This window comes from Oncorhynchus kisutch, linkage group LG12, assembly GCF_002021735.2.
Source record: "Oncorhynchus kisutch isolate 150728-3 linkage group LG12, Okis_V2, whole genome shotgun sequence".
Classification (NCBI taxonomy): Eukaryota; Metazoa; Chordata; class Actinopteri; order Salmoniformes; family Salmonidae; genus Oncorhynchus; species Oncorhynchus kisutch.
Genome location: NC_034185.2, coordinates 42279634 through 42301873, shown reverse-complemented (window position 1 = coordinate 42301873; position 22240 = coordinate 42279634). Strand labels below are relative to the sequence as shown.

Sequence of the window (22240 nt, the reverse complement as noted above, 5' to 3'; positions counted from 1 at the left end):
TTTACAGTTCATCCTATCTTATAAATGAATGAACAGTTCACTATCTCAGTGAATGATTATAAAACCATGTAGCACTCCCTATTTCCACATCTAATGCCAATAAAACCAATCCCTCTAGTAAAACTGTCCAGTGAGAGTCTATCTGGTCAGTGTTATTTATTGTCCCTCTGTCTGTCCTCCAGTAAACTGTCCTCCTACTCTGAGTGCTGCCTGGTTCTGGCCCAGACCCCGGGCTGCTACACACTATTTATAGAACTGTTGAGCAAACACCAGTGGAAACAGGTGAGCCCTGTGTGTGTACTGTGGTATAGGAAGCAGATTAGCCTATTCACTCCCAGTGTTTATACTGTTCATCGACTAAGCCTGTTTACCTTGAGCAAGTTGTTTATGTACTCCAAGTCCCAGTACATTTACAGCAGTGTGTGTGTGTGTGCTTTGACTTTAATCAGCGTCCCAGGAGAAATTGAGGAAGTCATCCTGCCCTTCCTCAGGGAGACTGGGTGGGGAGGATCTAAATCACCCAGGGAATAAACAACACACAGCAGGGAAGCTAACACACACACACGCACACACACACAGTGGGCACACACATGCTAGACACAGTAGATATCCCCCATTAATACACATAGACACATGGTTGATCACATTGTGTCCTGAATAGCCCTTTGACAGGACAGCCTGTACAGTACCGTACAGCCCAGTCCATCCCAGCCACACTTGCCAGTCAGCCCAGCCAGGACTAGGGTAACTCTAGGGCAATGGGAAGGATGTTTGTGACACCCACTTTAGGGGAGGGGCGGTGTGCGATTGAGAAACAAAGGTGGTGGTATACATTTTCTTCTGCTTTTGGGGTAATTTGTCGGTCCTTGTCACTGTGGTAGGGGAGAAATTGTAAATGAATGTAATGCCATATCTGATGGGAGAAATGACTGTGTTATTCTCTGTAACCAAGGTATGTGTTTATGTGGATAACACACGCGCGCACACACACACACACTACACTGAAACACATTCAAGCCCCCTCCCTCTGTCTCCCCTCCACACAGGACCTGGTGGTGCGTCTGCTCTTCACTCTGGGTAACCTAACGTCTCGGAGCAGTGAGGCCAGAAAGAACCTCTTCACGGCTGAGGGATGTATGTCCGTGCTCCTAGGGCTCTACCACACCTACCACGGGAGGTGGGACCCACCGCCCGCACACACACCCCGCACACCTCCAGCCAGGGACACCTGTAACCCCTGCACCCCTTTCTTGGGATGGTGGGAGAGCAAGGACGTGCTGGTGAAGCTGGTCAGGGTACTGGCTAATATGTCCATCCACCCTGCAGTGGGACCGACCCTGGCAGCTAACACAGACCTAATACACTACCTGCTGAACACAATGGGTGAGTTTCAGCACTTTGAGGGTAATGTAAGGCTGAAATATGACCCCATAATCTTCTCATAACATCCCCATAATGTTCTCATAATGTCTCCATAACATTACCATAAATGATCCCATAACATTCCCATAACATCCCCATCATGTTCCCATCTCCATATTGTCCCTGGTTGTACTGAATCTTTCTATTCACTAGGGTCAGTTAGTTAGCTAACTAGCTAGCTAGCACTCAAGACAGTAGTACTTGATTTGTTTAGCCCTGAGGTGCTCCGTCACCAGATGAATAAAAATGTACAAATCCTTTATAATGTAAAACTCTGTACAGTCAGTCCTTGTTTGGTACCACAGCTTCCTGTGTGCTGGGAAAAAGTGACAAATATCGAACACCTATTTCATTTTTCCATTTCTCGCCTTCTTTCTTTCGATTTTTTTTTTGTGCACATCCTTTTTCAGTTTGGGTCCTTTTGCAGAAAAGAGCCAGAGAGAGCAGAATGTTCTGTTCTCTTGAGAGCCTGGGGTTGGTTCTTGTGAAACTCCTAGGTGGTTAGAATGGTTTCAGGACTGACTGACTGGTATAGGCCATGTTCAGGTGGGTGTGAAATTCTTAGTTTCTCAACTGTGAGCTCTTATCTTCCGCCTCCCTCCCACACACTGTACTGTACGTGACTGGGTATGGGGAGATGGAGAGAGAATGACAGAGAGAAATAGAGGGCCATATGCAGATGGTGGTAAAGACAAGGGTATGGACATTTGAAGAAAGAGAGGGTGAGTGTGAAACAAAGTAAAGAAAGAATGGGAAAAATAGCAAAACAGAAAGTAGATTGTGAGAGCCAGACAGACCGAAGAGATGTAGTTCTCCCTTTCTGATCCGCACTGGCTGTGGACATAAATCAGGCATTTCAATAATATCCTGTTTTGATCACAGTGTATGATGCATGCTGCTTTACATTTAGAGAAATTCTCCACCACACTAAAGGGCCTTTCCAGTCAGACCCAGAAACGAAACACACACTATGATGCAGGCACCGGTTGACACTCAGTACGACCGCAATATCTGTGATATACAGTATGACCGAATAAGCAACATCTGCTTCAAAATCCAGAGCACATTCTGTTTTTAACCGCTTGCATCTTTTTAAAAAGTTTGTTGGAAATGATACCCACATTTATTGGGTACATTTCCTGCAGGTAACATGTAGCTAAGTTAATTTTTCATATTCCATAGTTACTATTTTCACACTTTTTACTATAACTGCCTTCATTTGACCTATATATTCTGTTCTTGCTGTGCTGCAGAGAGCCTCAACAGAGATATTTTTTCTACAGTAAATGCATCCAATGTTTTAATTCTCCCTGCTGTAAAGTGTGTGTGTGTGTGTGTGTGTGTCAGAGCTCAGGTCCTTGCAGGAAAGTGAGGAGCTTCTGGTGAACGTGGCTGCCACCATCAACAACCTGTCCTTTTACCAGGAAGACAGCTCAGTGGTCAGAGACAGAGGACTCACTGTCGCCAAGTGTAAGAGAGTGTGTTTGTGCGTGCTTGCGTGCGTGTACAGTTGAAGTTGGAAGTTTACATACACCTTAGGCAAATATATTTAAACTCGGTTTTTCACAATTCCTGACATTTAATTCTAGTAAAAATTCCCTTTCTTAGGTCAGTTAGGATCACCACTTTGTTTTAGGACTGTGAAATGTCAGAATAGTAGTAGAGATAATTATTTATTTCAGCTTTTATTTCTTTCATCACATTCCCAGTGGGTCAGAAGTTTATATATACTCATTTCGTTTTTGGTAGCATTGCCTTTAAAATGTTTAACTTGGGTCAAACGTTTCGGGCAGCCTTCCACAAGCTTCCCACAATAAGTTGAATTTTGGCCCATTCCTCCTGACAGAGCTGGTGTAACTGAGTCAGGTTTGTAGGCCTCCTTGCTCGCACACGCTTTTCCAGTTCTGCCCACAAATGTTCTATAGGATTGAGGTCAGGGCTTTGTGATGGCCACTCCAATACCTGAGCTTTGTTGTCCTTAAGCCGTTTTGCCACAACTTTGGAAGTATGCTTGGGGTCGTTGTCCATTTGGAAGATCCATTAGCGACCAAGCTTTAACTTCCTGACTGATGTCTTGAGATGTTGCTTCAATATATCCACATAATTTCCCTTCCTCGTGATGCCATCTATTTTGTGAAGTGCACCAGTCCTTTCTGCAGCAAAGCACCCCCACAAATATGATGCTGCCCCCCCGTGCTTCATGGTTGGGATGGTATTCTTTGGCTTGCAAGCCTCCCCCTTTTTCCCCCAAACATAACGAAAGTCATTATGGCCTAACAGTTCTATTTTTGTTTCACCAGACCAGAGGACATTTCTCCAAAAAGTACGATCTTTGTCCCCATGTGCAGTTGCAAACCGTAGTCTGGCTTTTTTTATGGCGGTTTTGGAGCAGTGGCTTCTTCCTTGTTGAGCGGCCTTTCAGGTTATGTCGATATAGGACTCGTTTTACTGTGGATATAGATGTTTTGTACACGTTTCCTCCAGCATCTTCACAAGGTCCTTTGCTGTTGTTCTGGGATTGATTGCACTTTTCGCACCAAAGACAGTCTCCTTCCTGAGTGGTATGATGGCTGCGTGGTCCCTTGGTGTTCATACATGTGTACTATTGTTTGTACAGATGAACATGGTACCTTCAGGCGTTTGGAAATTGCTCCCAAGGATGAACTAGACTTCTGGAGGTCTACATTTATTTTCTGAGAACTTAGCTTATTCCTTTTGATTTTCCCATGATGTCAAGCAAAGAGGCACTGAGTTTTAAAGGTAGACCTTGAAATACATCCACAGGTACATCTCCAATTGAATCAAATGATGTCAATTAGCCTAACAGAAGCTTCTAAAGCCATGGCATCTTTTCTGAAATTTTCCAAGCTGTTTAAAGGCACAGTCAACTTAGTGTTGGAATTGGGATACAGTGAAATAATCTGTCTGTAAACAGTTGTTGGAAAAAGTACTTGTGTCATGCACAAAGTAGATGTCCTAACCTACTTGCCAAAATTATAGTTTGTTGACAAGAAATGTGTTGAGTGGTTGAACAAATGAATTTTAATGACCTAAGTGAATGTAAACTTCTGACTTCAATTGTATATACAGTGGGGCAAAAAAGTATTTAGTCAGCCACCAATTGTGCAAGTTCTCCACTTAAAAAGATGAGAGAGGCCTGTAATTTTCATCATAGGTACACTTCAACTATGACAGACAAAATGAGAAAATCACATTGAATCACGGGGGGACCTAGTGAATGACCTGCAGAGAGCTGGGACCAAAGTAACAAAGCCTACCATCAGTAACATACTACGCCGCCAGGGACTCAAATCCTGCAGTGCCAGACGTGTCCCCCTGCTTAAGCCAGTACATGTCCAGGCCCGTCTGAAGTTTGCTAGAGAGCATTTGGATGATCCAGAAGAAGATTGGGAGAATGTCATATGGTCAGATGAAACCAAAATATAACTTTTTGGTAAAAACTGTGAAGCATGGGGGTGGAAACATCATGCTTTGGGGCTGTTTTTCTGCAAAGGGACCAGGACGACTGATCCGTGTAAAGGAAAGAATGAATGGGGCCATGTATCGTGAGATTTTGAGTGAAAACCTCCTTCCATCAGCAAGGGCATTGAAGATGAAACGTGGCTGGGTCTTTCAGTATGACAATGATCCCAAACACACCGCCCAGGCAATGAATTAGTGGCTTCGTAAGAACCATTTCAAGGTCCTGGAGTGGCCTAGCCAGTCTCCAGATCTCAACCCCATAGAAAATCTTTGGAGGGAGTTGAAAGTCCATGTTGCCCAGCAACAGCCCCAAAACATCACTGCTCTAGAGGAGATCTGCATGGAGGAATGGGCCAAAATACCAGCAACAGTGTGTGAAAATCTTGTGAAGACTTACAAAAAACATTTGACCTCTGTTATATACCCTTTGTTGGCAATGACAAAGTATTGAGAAACTTTTGTTATTGACCAAATACTTATTTTCCACCATAATTTGCAAATAAATTCATAATAAATCCTACAATGTGATTTTCTGGATTTTTTTTCTTCTCATTTTATCCGGCAAAGTTGAAGTGTACCTATGATGAAAATTACAGGCCTCTCTCATCTTTTTAAGTGGGAGAACTTGCACAATTGGTGGCTGATTAAATTGTGTGTGTGTGTGTGTGTGTGTGTGTGTGTGTGTGTGTGTGTGTGTGTGTGTGTGTGTGTGTGTGTGTGTGTGTGTGTGAGGCTGTTTTTGTGTATGCTAGGCCTAAGTGTTTGTGTGGCTGTGGTGTCTCTTTTATATTTGCTGTCTCACTCCCTTGCTCTCTCCCTCCCCCCCGCTCTTTCTCCATTCCTCCCCCCCGCTCTTTCTCAATTCCTCTCTCTCTCTGTAGTGTTGTTGAAGCTGCTCCTCAGCTCCAGTATTGATGGGATGCTGGAGGCCACGCGTGTGTTTGGCAACCTGACCCAGTCCAGGGAGGTTTGTGACTTCATCATACAAAACAACGGTGTGTATATGCGTACACACAGTGGAGTGAAATGGGGATATGTGTCATGCTCTATTGACGCCTGTTAGACAAAATAAAGGTTGTGCTTTAGGTATTGTATTCTGTGAATACACATGCAGAGCACGCACACGCATGAAATAGAAACTTTTTTTCCCAGATAAACACTGACTCAAAAGCCTCACCTGTGTTGTACCCCAACCCCTCTTAACCTCTTCTCTCCCTGTCTCCCCCAGTGCACCAGTTTATGGTGACTCTGTTGGACTCTAAGAGCCCAGAGGTGTGTTTCTCAGCCTGTGGGGTCCTCACTAACCTGGCCCTGAACCCCCCCAGCAGAACTACCCTCACACAGGAGGGAGCACACACCAAGTAAGGAGCACACACAGGAACTAGGAATGATATTAGAGTACTGTATGTGGTCATTTTACTAGGTCTTAACCCCAGTACCACCTTTATGGTGCTAAAACATGTTAATTAAGACCTGGTGCTTTTAAGACTCACAGCGTAGGCTACTTTACTTGATCTACTAACCTCTTTTTTAAAAATTATGTTAATTGAGCTTATTGAGATTATTATACATGCAAACATTTGATAGAATATCTGTTGTAGAGCCTCCCGAGTGGCGCAGGCATTGCATCGTGGTGTTTTGACTTCACTCCAGCCTGGGGTTCGTTTCGGTCATTACCGGCCGTGATCGGGAGTCCCATAGGGCTGTGTACAATTGGCCCAGCGTCGTCTGGGTTAGGGGAGGGTTTGGCCGGGGGGCTCATTGCGCTCTAGCGACTCCTTGCAGCGGGCTGGGCGCCTGCAGGCTGACTTTGGTCGTCAGTTGACCTTCGCCTCTCGCTCTCTCGCTAGAGAGAGAGAGAGAGACAGAAACACTGTTGGGGAGTTGCAGCGACGAGATAAGATCATAATCACAAAATTGGGGAGAAAAAATAAATAATATAGTACCAGTCAAAAGTGTGGACTAGGGTTGCAAAGGGCCGGAAACATTCAAGTTAATTTTCCATGGGAAGTTAAGCCCTGGAATTTTGCTAAAATTCATCAAAAAAGTTAGCTTATGACAGTGAACCTTTTTTTGTGGGATACACGTAAGTCAATTCTAGGTCTTGTGGCATATTTTGGTTAAACTATACACAATTCAATGGAATTGCAACGACCCTCTGCATGCACAGTGCATTCTTCCATCACATGTTCAGTGCACCTTTCCATCACATGTACAGCTGATTCTCAAGATCTTGCACACTAATGAGATGCTATTGAGCCCACACTACTACACTGTCTGAGGACTAAATCCTTTCTGGTAAGTTTTGATTACAATACTGGGTGGGGTGAATATATTTTATATGACAACGAGCCATCCCAAACAAGGTTGGAAAGTGACAATGAAGATTAGGCCTCAGTCTGTTCAAGAGGTGGACATTGAGGAGGTCCAGGGAGAAGACATGGAAGCCTGAGAGGAAGACAACCAAAGCTTTAGTTTCTAGACAATCATTTTACAGATGTATGTTGAAAATGTTTTTGGGAGATGCGATGGCTCATTCAATATTCCCTTTCTTTTGTTGTTCAGTGAAATCATCCCATGTGATGAGTCAACTCACTTAATTAAAGTTCAATTTGTAACTAAATAGTTATTTCTATTGGAAATATTTAATCATTTGTGATTATCTCTACTTATGATAAGGTAAACTGTTTATGTTTCTGTCTCCATATGATATGGTAAATATATCTAATGCAAAAAACATCCAAGGTGCCTTGCGAAAGTACTCATCCCCTTGGTGTATTCCCTATTTTGCTGCATTACAACCTGTAATTTAAATACATTTTGATTTAGATTTCATGTAATGGACATACACAAAATAGTCCATATTGGTGAAGTGAAACAAAAAAATAACTTGTTTTAAAAAATTCAACAAAAAAAAATTAAGTGGTGCGTGCATATGTATTCCCCCCTTTGCTATGAAGCCCCTAAATAAGATCTGGTGCAACCAATTACCTTCAGAAGTTAAATAAAGTCCCCCTGTGTGCAATCTAAGTGTCACAAGATCTGTCGCATGTCCTGTTCTGAAAGGCCCCAGAGTCTGAAACACCGCTAAGCAAGGGGCACCAGCAAGCAAGTGGCACCATGAAGACCAAGGAGCTCTCCAAACAGGTCAGAGACAAAGTTGTGGAGAAATACAGATCAGGGTTGGGATATAAAAAAATATCAGAAACTTTGAACATCCAATGGAGCACCATTAAATCCATGATAAAATTTTTTAAAGAATATGGCACCACAACAAACCTGCCATGAGAGGGCCACCCACCAAAACTCACGGACCAGGCAAGGGGGGAGGGGGGGGGGGCATTAATCAGAGAGGCAACAAAGAGACCAAAGCTCCTGAAGGAGCTGCAAATCTCCACAGCGGAGATTGGAGTATCTGTCCATAGGTCCACTTTAAGCCATACACTCTACAGAGCTGGGCTTTACATAAGAGTGGCCAGAAAAAAGCCATTGCTTAAAGAAAAAAATAAGTGGTATGACTTAAAGATTGCTGTACACCAGTGGAACCCATCCAACTTGAAGGAGCTGGAGCAGTTTTGCCTTGAAGAATGGGCAAAACTCCCAGTGGCTAGATGTGCCAAGCTTATAGAGACACACCCCAAGAGACTTGCATCTGTAATTGCTGTAAAAGGTGGTTCTACAGAGTATTGACTTTGGGGCGGGGGTTATGAATAGTTATGCACTCTCAAGTTTTCAGTTTTTTTTTTGTGTTATTTCTTCTTTGTTTCACAATTAATAAATATTTTGCATCTTCAAAGTCGTAAATCAAATGTCAGGGCTTTGTGATGCCACAACTTTGGAAGTAAGCTTGGGGTCATTGTCCATTTGGAAGACCCATTTGCGACCATGTTGTGTAAATCAAATGATACAAACGCCCCAAAAATCCATTTTAATTCGACGTTGTAAGGCAACAAAATAGGAAAAATGCCAAAGGGGTGAATACTTTTGCAAGCCACTGTACATTTAAATGGTATTAATATTAATTTGCATATACAGTTGAAGTCGGAAGTGTACATACACCTTAGCCAAATACATTTCAACTCAGTTTTTCACAATTCCGGACTTTTAATCCTAGTAAAACTTCCCTTTCTTACATCAGTTAAGATCAGCACTTTATTTTAGGAATGTGAAATGTCAGAATAATAGTAGAGAAAATTATTTCTTTCAGCTTTTTTCTTTCATCACTTTCCCAGTGGGTACGAAGTTTACATACGCTCAATTAGTATTTGGTAGCATTGCCTTTAAATTGTTTAACTTGGGTCAAACGTTTTGGGTAGCCTTCCACAAGCTTTCCACAATAAGTTGGGTGAATTTTGGCCCATTCCTCCTGACAGAGCTGGTGTAATTGAGTCAGGTTTGTCGGCCTCCTTGCTCGCACACGTTTTATTCAGTTCTGCCCAGACATTTTCTATGGGATTGAGGTCAGGGCTTTGTGATGGCCACTCCAATACCTGACCTTTGTTGTCCTTAAGCCATTTTGCCACAACTTTGGAAGTATGCTTGGGGTCATTGTCCATTTGGAAGACCCATTTGTGACCAAGCTTTAACTTCACTAGGGTAGGGGGCAGCATTCGGAATTTTGGATGAAAAGCATGCTCAAATTGCCTGCTACTCAGGCCCAGAAGATAGGATATGCATGTAATTAGTCGATTTGGATAGAAAACACACTAAAGTTTCCAAAACTGTTAAAATAATGTCTGAGTATAACAGAACCGATATGGCCAGGAAATCCAACCAGGAAGTACTATTATTTTGAAATGCTGTTTTTCCATTGAAAGCCTATCCACCATACAAAGACTTAGGACCCAGTTCACAAGCTCTGTGGCTTCCTCTACATGTGGCCAGTCTTTAGGCATTGTTTCAGGCGTTTACTCTGAAAAATGAGGGAGATACAGCACTTTCAATCAGTGGCCAGTGGAAATTTCCATTCATCAGCCATATGCCTGATCGGGAACATGCCTTTCTTGTTTCTCCTTTCCTATTGACGAAGCTTTTGTCCGGTTAAAATATTATTTGATTCTTTATGACAAAAACAACCGTAGGATTGATTTTAAACATTGTACTTTTTTAAAACGTTTTGTCTGGACTTAGTGCACGCGCCTTAAGCATTCGGATTACTGGACAAAATGCGCGACCAAAAAGGAGGTATTTGGTCATAAAGAGGGACATTATAGAACATAACAAACATTTATTGTCTAACATGGAGACCTGGGAGTGCCACCAGATGAAGATCATCAAAGGTAAGTGATTAATTGTAATGCTATTTATGACTTTTGTGACACTCTCCTTGGCTGGAAAATGGCTGTGTGGGTTTCTGTGGCTAGGTGCAGACCTAACATAATCGCAAAGTGTGCTTTCTCCGTAAAGTCTTTTTGAAATCGTACACAGCGGTTGCATTAAGGAGAAGTTTATGTTTATTCATATGTTTAACACTTGTATCATTTATCAATGTTTATGATGAGTATTTCTGTAATTTGATGTCGCTCTCTGCACTTTCACCGGATGTTTGTTTGAGCCAATGCATTTCTGACCATAACTCCCCATTGTAAACAGATTTTTGGATATAAATATGAACTTTATCGAACAAAACATACATGTATTGTGGAACATGAAGTCCTATGAGTGCCATCTGATGAAAATCATCAAAGGTTAGTGATTCATTTTATCTCTTTCTGCTTTTTTTTAGGTGCTGACCTAACATAATCGCATGGTGTGCTTTCGCAGTAAAGCCTTTTGAAATCGGACACTGTGGTTGGATTAACAAGAAGTTTATCTTTAAAATGGTGGATAATACTTGTATGTTTGAGGAATTTTAATTATGGGATTTCTGTTTTGAATTTGGCACTCTGCAATTTCACTGGCTGTTGTCGAGGTAGCATCCCACTTGTACCAGACAGATTAACTTCCTGACTGATGTCTTGAGTTGTTGCTTCAATATATCCATGTAATTTTACCTCTTCGTGATGCCATCTATTTTGTGAAGTGCACCAGTCCCTCCTGCAGCAAAACACCCCCACAACATGATGCTGGCACCCCGTGCTTCACGGTAGGGATGGTGTTCTCTGGCTTGCAAGCCTACGAAAGTCATTATGGCCTAACAGTTCTATTTTTGTTTCACCAGACCAGAGGACATTTCTCCAAAAAGTACGATCTTTGTCCCCATGTGCGTTGCAAACCGTAGTCTGGCTTTCTTATGGCGGTTTTGGAGCAGTGGCTTCTTCCTTGTTGAGCGGCCTTTCAGGTTATGTCGGTATAGGACTCGTTTTACTGTGGATACTGTATAGATGCTTTTGTACCTGTTTGCTCCAGCATCTTCACAAGGTCCTTTGCTGTTGTTCTGGGATTGATTACACTTTTCGCACCAAAGACGGTCTCCTTCCTGAGCGGTATGATGGCTGCGTGGGCCCCTTGGTGTTTATACTTGTGTGCTATTGTTTGTACAGATGAACGTGGTACCTTCAGGTGTTCGGGAAATTGCTCCCAAGGATGAACCAGACTTGTGGAGGTCTACATTTTTTTTCCTGAGGTCTTTGCTGATTTCTTTTGATTTTCCCATGATGTCAAGCAAAGAGGCACTGAGTTTGAAGGTAGGCCTTGCAATACATCCACAGGTACACCTCCAATTGCCTCAGTCTAATTGAAATCATCTATCAGAAGCTTCTAAATCCATGACATCATATTCTGGAATTTTCCAATCTGTTTAAAGGCACTGTCAATTTAGTGTATCTAAACTTCTGACCCACTGGAATCTGTAAACAATTGTTGGGAAAATGACTTGTGTCATGCACAAAGTAGATGTCCTAACCAACTTGCCAAAACTATAGTTTGTTAACAAGACATTTGTGGAGTGGTTGAAACACTTAGTTTGGAGTCATTAAAACTAATTCATGTAAACTTCCGACTTCAACTGTATTTCTGTTAATTACCATATATTCCCGTTAATTCCCACGGAAAGTTTCCACCTCTGAATATTCCCCAACATGTGCAACCCTAGTGTGGACACACCTATTCATTCAAGGGTTTTTCTTTATTTTTGCTATTTTCTACATTGTATAATAATAGTGAAAGACAGCAAAACCATGAAATAATCATGTAGTATCCAAATAAGTGTTAAAACAAATCAAAATCTATTTTATACATGAGATTCTTCAAAGTAGCCAACCTTTGCCTTGATGACAGCTTTTCACATTCTTGGCATTCCCTCAACCAACTTCATGAGGTAGTCACCTGGAATGTTTTTCCAACAGTCTTGAAGGAGTTCCCACATATGCTGAGAACTCGTTGGCTGCTTTTCCTTCACTATGTGATCCAACTCATCCCAAATCATCTCAATTGGGTTGTGGTCAGGTGATTGTGGAGGCCAGGTCATCTGATGCAGCACTCCATCACTCCCCTTCTTGGTCAAATAGCCCTTATACAGCCTGGAGGTATGTTTTGGGTCCTGTTGAAAAACAAATGATAGTCCCACTAAACGCAAACTAGATGGGATGGCGCATCGCTGCAGATTGCTGTGGTAGCCATGCTGGTTAAGTGTGCATTGAATTCTAAATAAATGACAAGACAGTGTCACCAGCAAAGCATCCCCACACCATCACACCACCTGCTTCACGGTGGGATCCACACATGGGGAGATCATCCGTTCACCTACTCTGCATTTCACAAAGACTCGGTTGGAACCAAAAATCTCAAATTTGGACTCAGACCAAAGGACAGATTTCCACTGATCTAAAGTCCACTGCTTGTGTTTCTTGGCCCAAGCAAGACTCTATCTTATTGGTGTCCTTTAGTAGTGGTTTCTTTGCAGCAATTCGACCATGAAGGCCTGATTCACGCAGTCTCCTCTGAACAGTTGATGTTGAGATGTGTCTGTTACTTCAACTCTGTGAAGCATTTATTTGGACTGCAATCTGAGATGTAGTTAATTGACGATTTCTGAGGATGGTAACTCTAATGAACTTATCCTCTGCAGTAGAGGTAACTTTGGGTTTTCCTTTCCTGTGGCGGTCCTCATGAGAGTCAGTTTCATCATAGCGCTTGATGGTTTTTGTGACTGCGCTTGAGGAAACCTTCAACTTTAGTTCTTGAAATGTTCCTGATTGACTGACCTTCATGTCTTAAAGTAATGGACTGTCATTTCTCTTTGCTTATTTGAGCTGTTCTTGCCATAATATGGACTTGGTCTTTTACCAAATATGGTTATCTTCTGTATACTACCTTGTCACAACACAACTAATTTGCTCAAATGCATCAAGAAGGAGAGAAATTCTACAAATGAACTTTTAAGACACACCTGTTAATTGAAATACATTCCAAGTGACTACCTCATGAAGCTGGTTGAGAATGCCAAGAGTGTGCAAAGCTGTCATCAAGGCAAAGGGTGTCTACTTTGAAGAATCTCAAATATAAAATATATTTTGATTTGTTTAACACTTTTTTTTGGTTACTACATGATTTCATAGTTTTGATGTCTTCACTATTATTCTACAATGTAGAGAATAGTAAAAATAAAGAAAAACGAGTGGGTGTGTCCAAACTTTTGACTGGTACTGTATATCGGTTGTAGAGTGCTAAGCTCAAGACTCAGGCATCTTTACCCGAAGAGCCTTACTACAGTAGCAGGGGCCAACCTTTAGGACCAGCTGCACTTAAGGATCATGTGACTTAAGTCTCACCCAGTCACGTATATGTGCGTGTGTGCACGCCTGTGTGCAGGCTGGCAGACTGTCTGAGGGACTTTGGGCCAGTGGACTGGCAGCTGGCTGGCCTGGTGTGTCAGACTCTGTGGAACCTCACTGACGAGGGGGGGACGGAGACAGGCGCCCCATCCACAATGAACAACCAGGAAAGAGAGGCACTGCTAGAGGTCCTAACACTATACCTAAGTAAGGATACCACACTACTACTGTAATGATTTACCGAAAGTGTCTTGAATAACCATCTTTAGTGTTTCTATGCTTCTGTATACTACTGTAAACAGATGCTTTGTTCAGTTTTTTAATTTTTTTATGTTGAAGCATTTTGATTAAGCTCTTTCTATCTCTCAGACGAGGAGGACGCGCTGCAGTGGACCTCTGGTGACGACATGAGGGACTTCCACCGATTATGCTGGGAATTAGAGTTCCTGCCTGTGGCTAAGAGGCTGAGGGACAGGATCCAGACTCAGACTGACTAACATGACTATCTTCTTACTCTGGTTGTCACGAATGGCGCCATGTTACCTATATAGTGCACTGATTTTGACCAGGGTCCATAGACTCTGGTCTAAAGTAGTGCACTATATAGCGAATAAGGTGCCATTTGAGATGCACCATGTCTCACTCCCTAGTGTGACCTCTTTGCAATGTCCTCTCCTTTCTCCTTGTTGTGCCTTGCTATACTGACACCTCTCTAGTCACTCTATGCTACTACCACTCTTCAGCTACTACCCCTCTCACTAATTCTATGAATAAGTATTTAGTTATAGGCTATAGGTCTAGATTTTTTCCTGGTTAAGTCACATAATCATGAAAAACTCCAGGCCCATACCTATGGCCTACTGAATGTCTACCTGACATGTATGACAAACTGTTTACACTTTAAATAACAGAAATTATCATTTTTAGGTTGTCTTATGTATACTGTAAATGGTTGTGATTTTGTCATAAGCTACTTTTGTTAACATACGAGTAGAATTGTAATTTGTCTCTGGTGATAAAAAGTAAATGTTTCTCCTTATGGCTGGTTAAGACATTGTTAGGCCTAGATTTAATCAGATCAAGCGTTAACTGGCGATATCAGACACCCACATAGCTGATGTTTTTGCGGTGTCGGAGGTGCAACTGCGTTAGAGTTGTCAAATCTGTGAGCAGCTGCTCCTGATCAATGTTGCGAAGCCACACCCGTTAGAAGCTCAGAACAAGAAAGTATAGGCTATATAGAACTAATGACGCATAAATTGATTCAATTAAATTAGGATTTATATCCCACATTCCAGTTTTTGAACTTTATATTTACAAGGCTGCATGGGATTTCTCTTAAGTCGACTCCGTGTAGCTAATGGCAAAGTCCACTTCAGGTATAATTCCAGGAGACGCTTGTGGATTTGACAGCTCTAACGCAGTTTCACCTCAGACACTGCCAAAACAACCTGTATGCTCTCGTGTCTCCCATTTTTTTTTTATGTTGCATTACCGCACTTTGAAATGAACAGCTCTAAGTTGAATAAAATCATATGAGGATGTCAGTTAAAGTGGATCTGATCGAATAGAGCCCTAAATCTGTGAACCGCTGTACACAAACAAAACAGAAAAGTATTGTAAACATGCTCAAAGCTTTTATTGTTACACAAATATGGACCAGGCAGTGCTGCTGCAAAGTGACAGCGTTTTCAAATCACATTAAGGAAAAAAAAAAAAATAATAAAAAAAAAAGGCACTTCTGTAAAAACAAACCTCAGTTCCCCACTTCCTTGTCCTACTATACACCCTCTGTCCTTAATGGAAAAAAATCCCAAAGATTTCAGTCTATAGCCAGTCATGCCAGGGAGTTTTTCCAGTGAGGACAGAAATGAGCAGAACAAAGAATGTCCCCTCATCTCATTGCATATTACAGACAAGTTAAAATGTTTTAGCACAGCAGTTGTGGGAGTAACGTCAAACTCTGTCTCGACCACACATGGACAAGGAAGGACCATTTGTGGTTCTGTTTGGGTCGTAACATTAACACAAGCAAACCACAGTTCAGTGTAGTGTGAATGGGAGGACCGACACAACACAGGAAACTGAAACACTGCTAGGATTTGGACTCATATACACCTAAGTCTTACGCTATTGTGTGGGAGCCACTATTGCATTAAAGTGTGCAAAATGTATCTAATAGCCAAATGTTTTCCTATATCATTGGAAACTAATTGATGGGAGAGCAGATGCATTATCTGCAAGCTGAAGGAAAAAAAGGCTTTCAGATCTTTCGTAACAGTGTGCAACAGCTTATAACAAACATCCCATTTGGCAAACTCATAAAGGCAGAAACAAAAGAGAAAGGGGGAGAAGATGTGCAATTTGCTGTGACTACAATTTGGTGGGTTTGTTGCATGAATGAGTCCAAATGTACCTGTGAGTGAACATTTTGATGCAGCAAAAACAGTTTTAGGGAGAAAACTAGAAAATAAGTTTATATTTAATTTCTTTAATAAAAAGTGTCTGACAGTCAAGTATGAAACCTCGACTTCCTACCACAACCTCCAAATAATGTACCATTCCATAATCATCTTATCAAACAATCAACTGTCTCAACCAACCCTCAGAAGAATGCAGTACTTTACTTGTTTTCAGTCAACAGAAATAAAAACAGTGGATGGGTCTGCCATCGTCTTTAAAAAAAAGAGCTGCTTTTGCACTGGTTAGGCTTCCACAGAGGAAACAAGCTCAGCTATGACCGACTGCGTCGACCAGTCGGTCCAGTTAGGACCAACCGGGCTCCCTACAAATGGAAGCCAAGCGACCCAGAGAAATAAAGAGTCATTCTGCTTGCCAAAGAGCACTTCTTAATGTGATAGAGAAAACAGAAAAGGTATGTACTGGTAAAACAATCCAAAGCTTTGAAGGTGATAGGATGACCAGGCCAGGGTCAAAGGGTGAATGTGGAAGACAGACAGGTGACGTAATGTTTAATACAACCGGAAGTCAATCCCCTAGAAGACCTGGTTTTTAAAGAATATTATTTTTAGCTTGTCTTTTTTTCTTACAGGACAAAGCTTCTACCTGAAACAAAACAGATCGATTTAACAGTCACCACACAAAGAGTGCCTTGCCCTTTTTTTTATTTTTTACGCTTGAAATCCCAACATTTTTTTATAAAACACACACAATACTTGTCACAGAGAGCCTCTCATACTTGCAGTCAAACTGAATAGGGCTCAGTGTTTTTTTTTTTTTTGCTTTTCCAACACCTTTCTGTTCTCACACACACACTCCTTGGGTTAGCTTACACAAACAGTTTAGGATGGTTAGGGTGTGGGGGTCAATATGACCCCTTGCTTACATGAGTAGCAGTATCAGGCAGCACCTCTGAACACTGATATTACAAATCAGGCACACTACCACCCAGCCCAAATTATGATTTCATAACCTCCAGTTACAGCAATAACATCAACCACCATGATAACTTCTCTTACTACAACCTCCCACAAAAAAAGAACTATGATTACATTGAGTGTAGACTGGTGCACTGCTCTTCTTTCTGGAGAATTGCTGTAGTTTTTCACACTAAGGAGATTTCAGTGACATCCTCCACTGATATGTATTGGAATACTGGAAGGTTGGCCACACACTCCTGCCAGAGGGAGTCTGCTCTAGGCTGCCCCCTCATGGTGAGTTGGCAATGCAGGCAAAGAGGACCAACAAAGCTCATCTTTCCACAAATGGGTTCAGATTATTATTTTTTGCAGTTATTTCTTTTGCTCTCCCCCACCATTCTCTATTTTGTTCCATCCCATCACAAGGATGAGCGGAGCTCCTTTCTGTCCCCCCCCCCCCCATTGGTTTTTTAATGTATTTTAAAAGGTGTCCAACGAGAGCAACCACGACAGTAAAATACAACGATAAACGCCAAAAGCACTTCAAGTCATGTAGCAAGTGATCGCTCTCAGAGCGTAGAGCAGTTCTGCCTGCATGCGCGCTTCCATAAGAAGCAGATTTACGTGGACCTGGGAAAGGGAAAGGAAGCATTACAACACTGGTCCAGTCACTCAGATCAAGCGCTATGAGAAACCTAGAAACTTTAAATGCTACCAATAGAAACAAACCCACGGACAAATAAGTAAAATAAGTTATTCCTTCACCTTCTCAGAGTGCTGGAACTGCCTCCAGAAGCTCTCATACATTCGTTTGGTGGTTTTCTCCGGGCTGCACACCATGGTCTTAATGTAGACCTTAAAGCTGCGGTCCAACAGCTGGTTAATCTCCCCGTAGTCATAGTCATCATACCTGAGACACACAGAGGGAGATCTGTTACAGCTACTGATGAATACAGTTATTTCTTTACTAAAGTATATTACTGTCCAAAATGAACGCACTTTGTCAATGTATTAAAACGTGCTAATAGTAATGTTTTCATTGACTCTAGCATATGTCCTCTTGGAATACATTTATTTGTATTTGTATTGTGCCAGTGAGTGGCGTACCTGATGCCGAACATGCAGTGGATGTAGTTCCAGATAGCCCTGCGCAACATGGTGGTGTCCACGTCTTTGTGCATGGCCATGGTGTTGTAGGTCAGGTTGTAGGCCATCTGGAACTTCTCATCCAGCAGCTGACCAACATCAGGGTACAGACGGTTCACCAGGGAGTAGCCGTGGTCCTCCCAACTGTAGTCCTACCAGAAGACAGGAGAAAAGAGGAAGGCAAGATGCTAATCACAATGTCTGGATATCAATTGGTCAAGCAGATAGATTACATTTAGAAAATGTTGCACTTGAAGCTATTGAAAAAAACACTTCACTTTCTCTCCATCCCTCCCTGTTTCTCCATAAGTGAAGTTGTATGTGTGAGCATTATATACCTGCACTCTGAAGGTGGGTACATGTTCTCCTCTCCTGGAAAAGTCCTTGTAGCCGTAGCTGGGGTCTTCAAAGTGCCTGGACACGTCTCTTGACTGCACACACTCCTCGTCCTCTGCCGTGGCCACCAGCATGCTCTCAGTCTTCTCCCTCTCGAAGCGTGTGGCCATCTCCTCCTGACTGGCTTCCTCTTCATCACGACACTCCTGCAGCTGCTTCATTCTCTCCATCAGCACCTCCACCTCACCAGACACCTAGACAGGCACACAAACACATTCTGGTCAGGGCATGGGTCATACATAGGGTGACCACAACAGCCACTCAACTCACAACCACATCTTTGTCAAAGCCAGTAACTAACAAACCCTCAGCTTCACTTTCTCTCACACACAAATACACCATCCTCACACCTGATGGCTGCTTCTCCTTTCCTCCAGGTCGTTGCCGTGCCCATTGCCGTTGGCAATGTCACAGACACAGTACTGGCTGAGGGAGAGAGGTCTGAAGGTGTGCCCACCATCACTGTGGATCTCAGGGGTGATGCCACAGCCAAAGGTAAAGGATGCCAGGGAGTGGTAGTGTGTGAGGAGCACCACAGCATGGATCAGCTCAGCCAGGGACCAGCTGTGTTCTTCAGCCTTCAGCAGGTGCTGGGGAGAATAGAGAGTTGAAGTGTCAGCCAATCAGTAGTTTCCTTTGAATGGAATCTTATTTTCCTGTCTCTCAATTTCTACCCTTCCATTTGTTATCTTCCCATACCTTCCATTTCATCTCTGCCCATTCCTCCCGCTTTCATATAACTAACCCTGCCAAGTAACAGCCGCATAACTCTGGTGTGCCGCCACCCATGATCTGAGACTGTTACATAACCCTAACCTGTCCCTTTGTCCAGTCTACGTGTGTGTGTGTGTGTGTGTGTGTGTGTGTGTGTGGTGTCACAGGTCCAGCCACAGCTGCCTACCTCAATGTGTGCCTTGGTAAGAAGCCAGGGCCGGTGGGCCAGGATCTTGTTGAGCTCCCCAAGAGCCTGCAGCTTCTGTGGGGCTCCGTCCAGGCCATTCAGCCACTTGGGGTCCCCTCCCACCTGGAGGAAGTCGTTGACGTGGAGGTTGACCAGGTAGGAGCACTGGTGTCTGGCCGCAGCCTGGGAGGGAAGCGGGGGAAGGAGAGAGTTACGAGACTGTCCAAGTGTCTCTACACTACCATGGTAAAGCCACTGCAGAGTTTAGAGTAGGGCTTAAGGGGCCTCACCATGATGCCTATGTAGTGGCGGTAGTGCAGGGATAAGGGCCCATCCATCTGCAGCAGGTAGTGCTGTGTTCTCAGGAAACTCTCCAGGTACTGTGGGTGGAAGCCCATCACCAAGGAGATGTTGTCAAGACGACCCAGTGCAGCAAATGAGTCCTCAAATATCGATTGCGCCCTCGGATCTACTTTACTGACTTGAAGTATCTGGTGCCACAGAGCCAGTGAATACGTTTTTACTCTCAATCACATATTGATATAATATGGCACTGCCATTATTGTATTGGTAAGTTAAAAGGTGTAATAATTTTCACAAGTATAGAAAATCCTGTGTGGTAAATTAAGTTGTTCTCCTTACCTCTTTTTCAGGGATAAATCTACTTGGTCCATTTCCCAGTGGTCTTGGGATCCGAACTCCTAAGTCCTGCAAGTTAAGAGTACAGAAACACATTGTTCTGCAAGAACCAAATGCAACATCATGCAAAAACCCTAAATGCTGTTTTTAGTACCATTTTGGCTGCGAGTCAGGTTGGAGAATTGCATGCACAGCCTGTGCAAAAGATAAATCCAACTCATTTTGTTCACAATTTCGCTGTAGCAAGCTGCCATAACAGTAGTCTCTAGAAATGCGACAAGTGTCAAAACACACAAATCAAACACTTGATAGATACAATGGATCATGCGTGCGGCTGCTATTTAACCACTTGAGGTTGAAACACATTTAATACCCTAATTGATACGTTATTTGACAAAATTATTCGGAAAGGTTTGCATAGTCAAATGTTATTAAAAGGAACACATTCAAGACACGATTGACATCTCATTAAAAACAGCCAACTTAAGACGCTGATCACATGTTCCCTGGGGGCTCCATAGATAGCTCCTGTCCCTCTGCGCAGAGCAATGAAGTGGTAGAATGAATGACCTAGTCTTAGAAGAACTCGGGGCCAAAGATTGCTCGATAGCGACAACACGGGCTTGCATTCAAAGACACCAAGCAAACATTTTTGCTAAGTGCATATACGAAATAGAAGAGTTGACAATATGATGACAAAGCAAGAGAAGAAATGTAAAGCATTGACAAGCAACGCTAACTCTTCAAACGCGTAAACAAGGTCGGACACAAAAGAAAAGACTGCACTGCAGTTCCTTCGCTCGCAGCCACAAAACAAAGTGTCCAAAGGGACATGAACTTGTCACAAATGAACACTCTAAAATTCCACAACGACGGTGCACGGAGTTTTAAAAACATGCATTCACTGTCAAAAACATTTGACATTTATTTTACTTTTCTCTTACCTTTTTGCTTAGCCGTTCACAATGAGCGCATATTTTATATAAGTCTGTTACTGTAAATGAATTATTTTCCATGGTTTCTGTTGCTGCAGTTGCGTTCCTCATAATGTGTCTTCCTGCGATCCTGTGTTTCAGGTATATTTAAATTGAGGTTTCCGTTCTCGCTTTGTATCATGAGGGTAAAGTGCTCAATTGTCAGTTGTTGCAGCCCTACAGCAGAATACCGTTCAACCTCAGCACACACTGTAAATAAACTGAGCCCTAGTTGAGTGAAGTGCGCCTCAGCCAATCGAAAGGCGAAAACAACCTCCATTCATCCAATGAGGTATAAGAGGACGGAGAAATAGGAGTGGACGGTGCGGAGAGAGGGTCTAAACGTGAACGCAGAGCGAGCCAGCCCCCAGGAAAACATAATCAATCAAGTATCTCATTTTGTTCCTTGCTTCTGCCAGTGATCATGGCAATGAATATTGAATGACACCATCACTCTGCAGCGCACAATGTGTGCAGTAACATAATAAACAAATGAAAATCCGTAAATTTATACTAGAGATTGCATGGTCTGCATCTCAATCCACCACACTTGAAGGTAACCCATACAAACGAATGGAAGTATGGAGGTAGTTTTGTGCCAACAAATATAAGGGATTCCTGAGCTTTCTTACATCTCCTAGAAATAGGGCCAAATTCTAAATTTGATTCTAAATCAAATAGCTAAATGATCACGTTTTTGCACGTTTTTATTTTTCACCCTTTCCCACCACAATGACCCACTACACTAATGTTTGCATGCACCAGCTATCTATGTCCTCATCTCAGTCATGTGCATTGAAAACAACTACCGATACAAGATTATTCAGCAAGCAGCAGCAAGTTCTTTTCTCTGTGAGTCCAATCTGGTCATGTCTCCTTGGCCAGCATCACCACTGTGAACAAGGTGGCCTACCGACGCTCTGCGGTGGCGTATATTATTATGGCACAGTAGGATATCTGGTCCTGCAAGACAGGACAGGACACAGCAGGTGTACAAACAACCTGAAATGAATCCCTGCTTATGGTGCATTTCAACTGAAGACTTAACCCAGTGTTTTACCCAAAAGGCTCAGACTTTTTTGTTTCCATCTATGCGGGCCGGTGCCTCTGTCTCACTGGGCCATGGCTCCAGCGGACCTGCTCTAATACCTGGTGTCCACCAGATGCATATGCGTTTGGTTTTGC

General features: G+C 42.7%; 2 protein-coding genes across 5 annotated transcripts in view; one reads left to right on the top strand and one right to left on the bottom strand.

Annotated features, from left to right (window-relative positions):
* The window catches only part of armc2 (armadillo repeat containing 2), a 28541-nt gene extending 13188 nt beyond the window's left edge, over positions 1 to 15353 (top strand). For 2 of the 3 annotated variants that reach the window (XM_020496967.2, XM_020496968.2), the window contains 7 exons: positions 183 to 282; positions 1047 to 1383; positions 2770 to 2892; positions 5787 to 5900; positions 6134 to 6266; positions 13657 to 13826; positions 13989 to 15353. In XM_020496967.2, coding sequence (XP_020352556.1) covers positions 183 to 282; positions 1047 to 1383; positions 2770 to 2892; positions 5787 to 5900; positions 6134 to 6266; positions 13657 to 13826; positions 13989 to 14116 — 1105 coding nt within the window. In that variant the 3' untranslated portion in view covers positions 14117 to 15353. Of the gene's footprint in view, positions 1 to 182; positions 283 to 1046; positions 1384 to 2769; positions 2893 to 5786; positions 5901 to 6133; positions 6267 to 13656; positions 13827 to 13988 lie in introns of those variants that run through there. The other variant, XM_020496969.2, reaches the window with a different exon arrangement.
* On the bottom strand, positions 15235 to 21273 carry LOC109901007 (sestrin-1-like). 2 transcript variants are annotated; one of them, XM_020496970.2, is made up of 9 exons: positions 21026 to 21273; positions 20085 to 20150; positions 19733 to 19933; positions 19443 to 19625; positions 18892 to 19131; positions 18484 to 18735; positions 18107 to 18297; positions 17765 to 17909; positions 15235 to 17629 (listed from the first exon to the last, which is right to left on the bottom strand). In XM_020496970.2, exons 1-9 carry the CDS (start codon positions 21125 to 21127, stop codon positions 17543 to 17545), a joined length of 1467 nt encoding a protein of 488 aa, XP_020352559.1. In that variant the 5' UTR covers positions 21128 to 21273; the 3' UTR covers positions 15235 to 17542. The 2 variants fall into 2 exon arrangements, with proteins under 2 accessions (XP_020352559.1, XP_020352560.1); XM_020496971.2 differs by having other exon boundaries at positions 19733 to 19822; positions 21026 to 21253.
* Between the last annotated feature and the right edge of the window lie 967 nt (positions 21274 to 22240).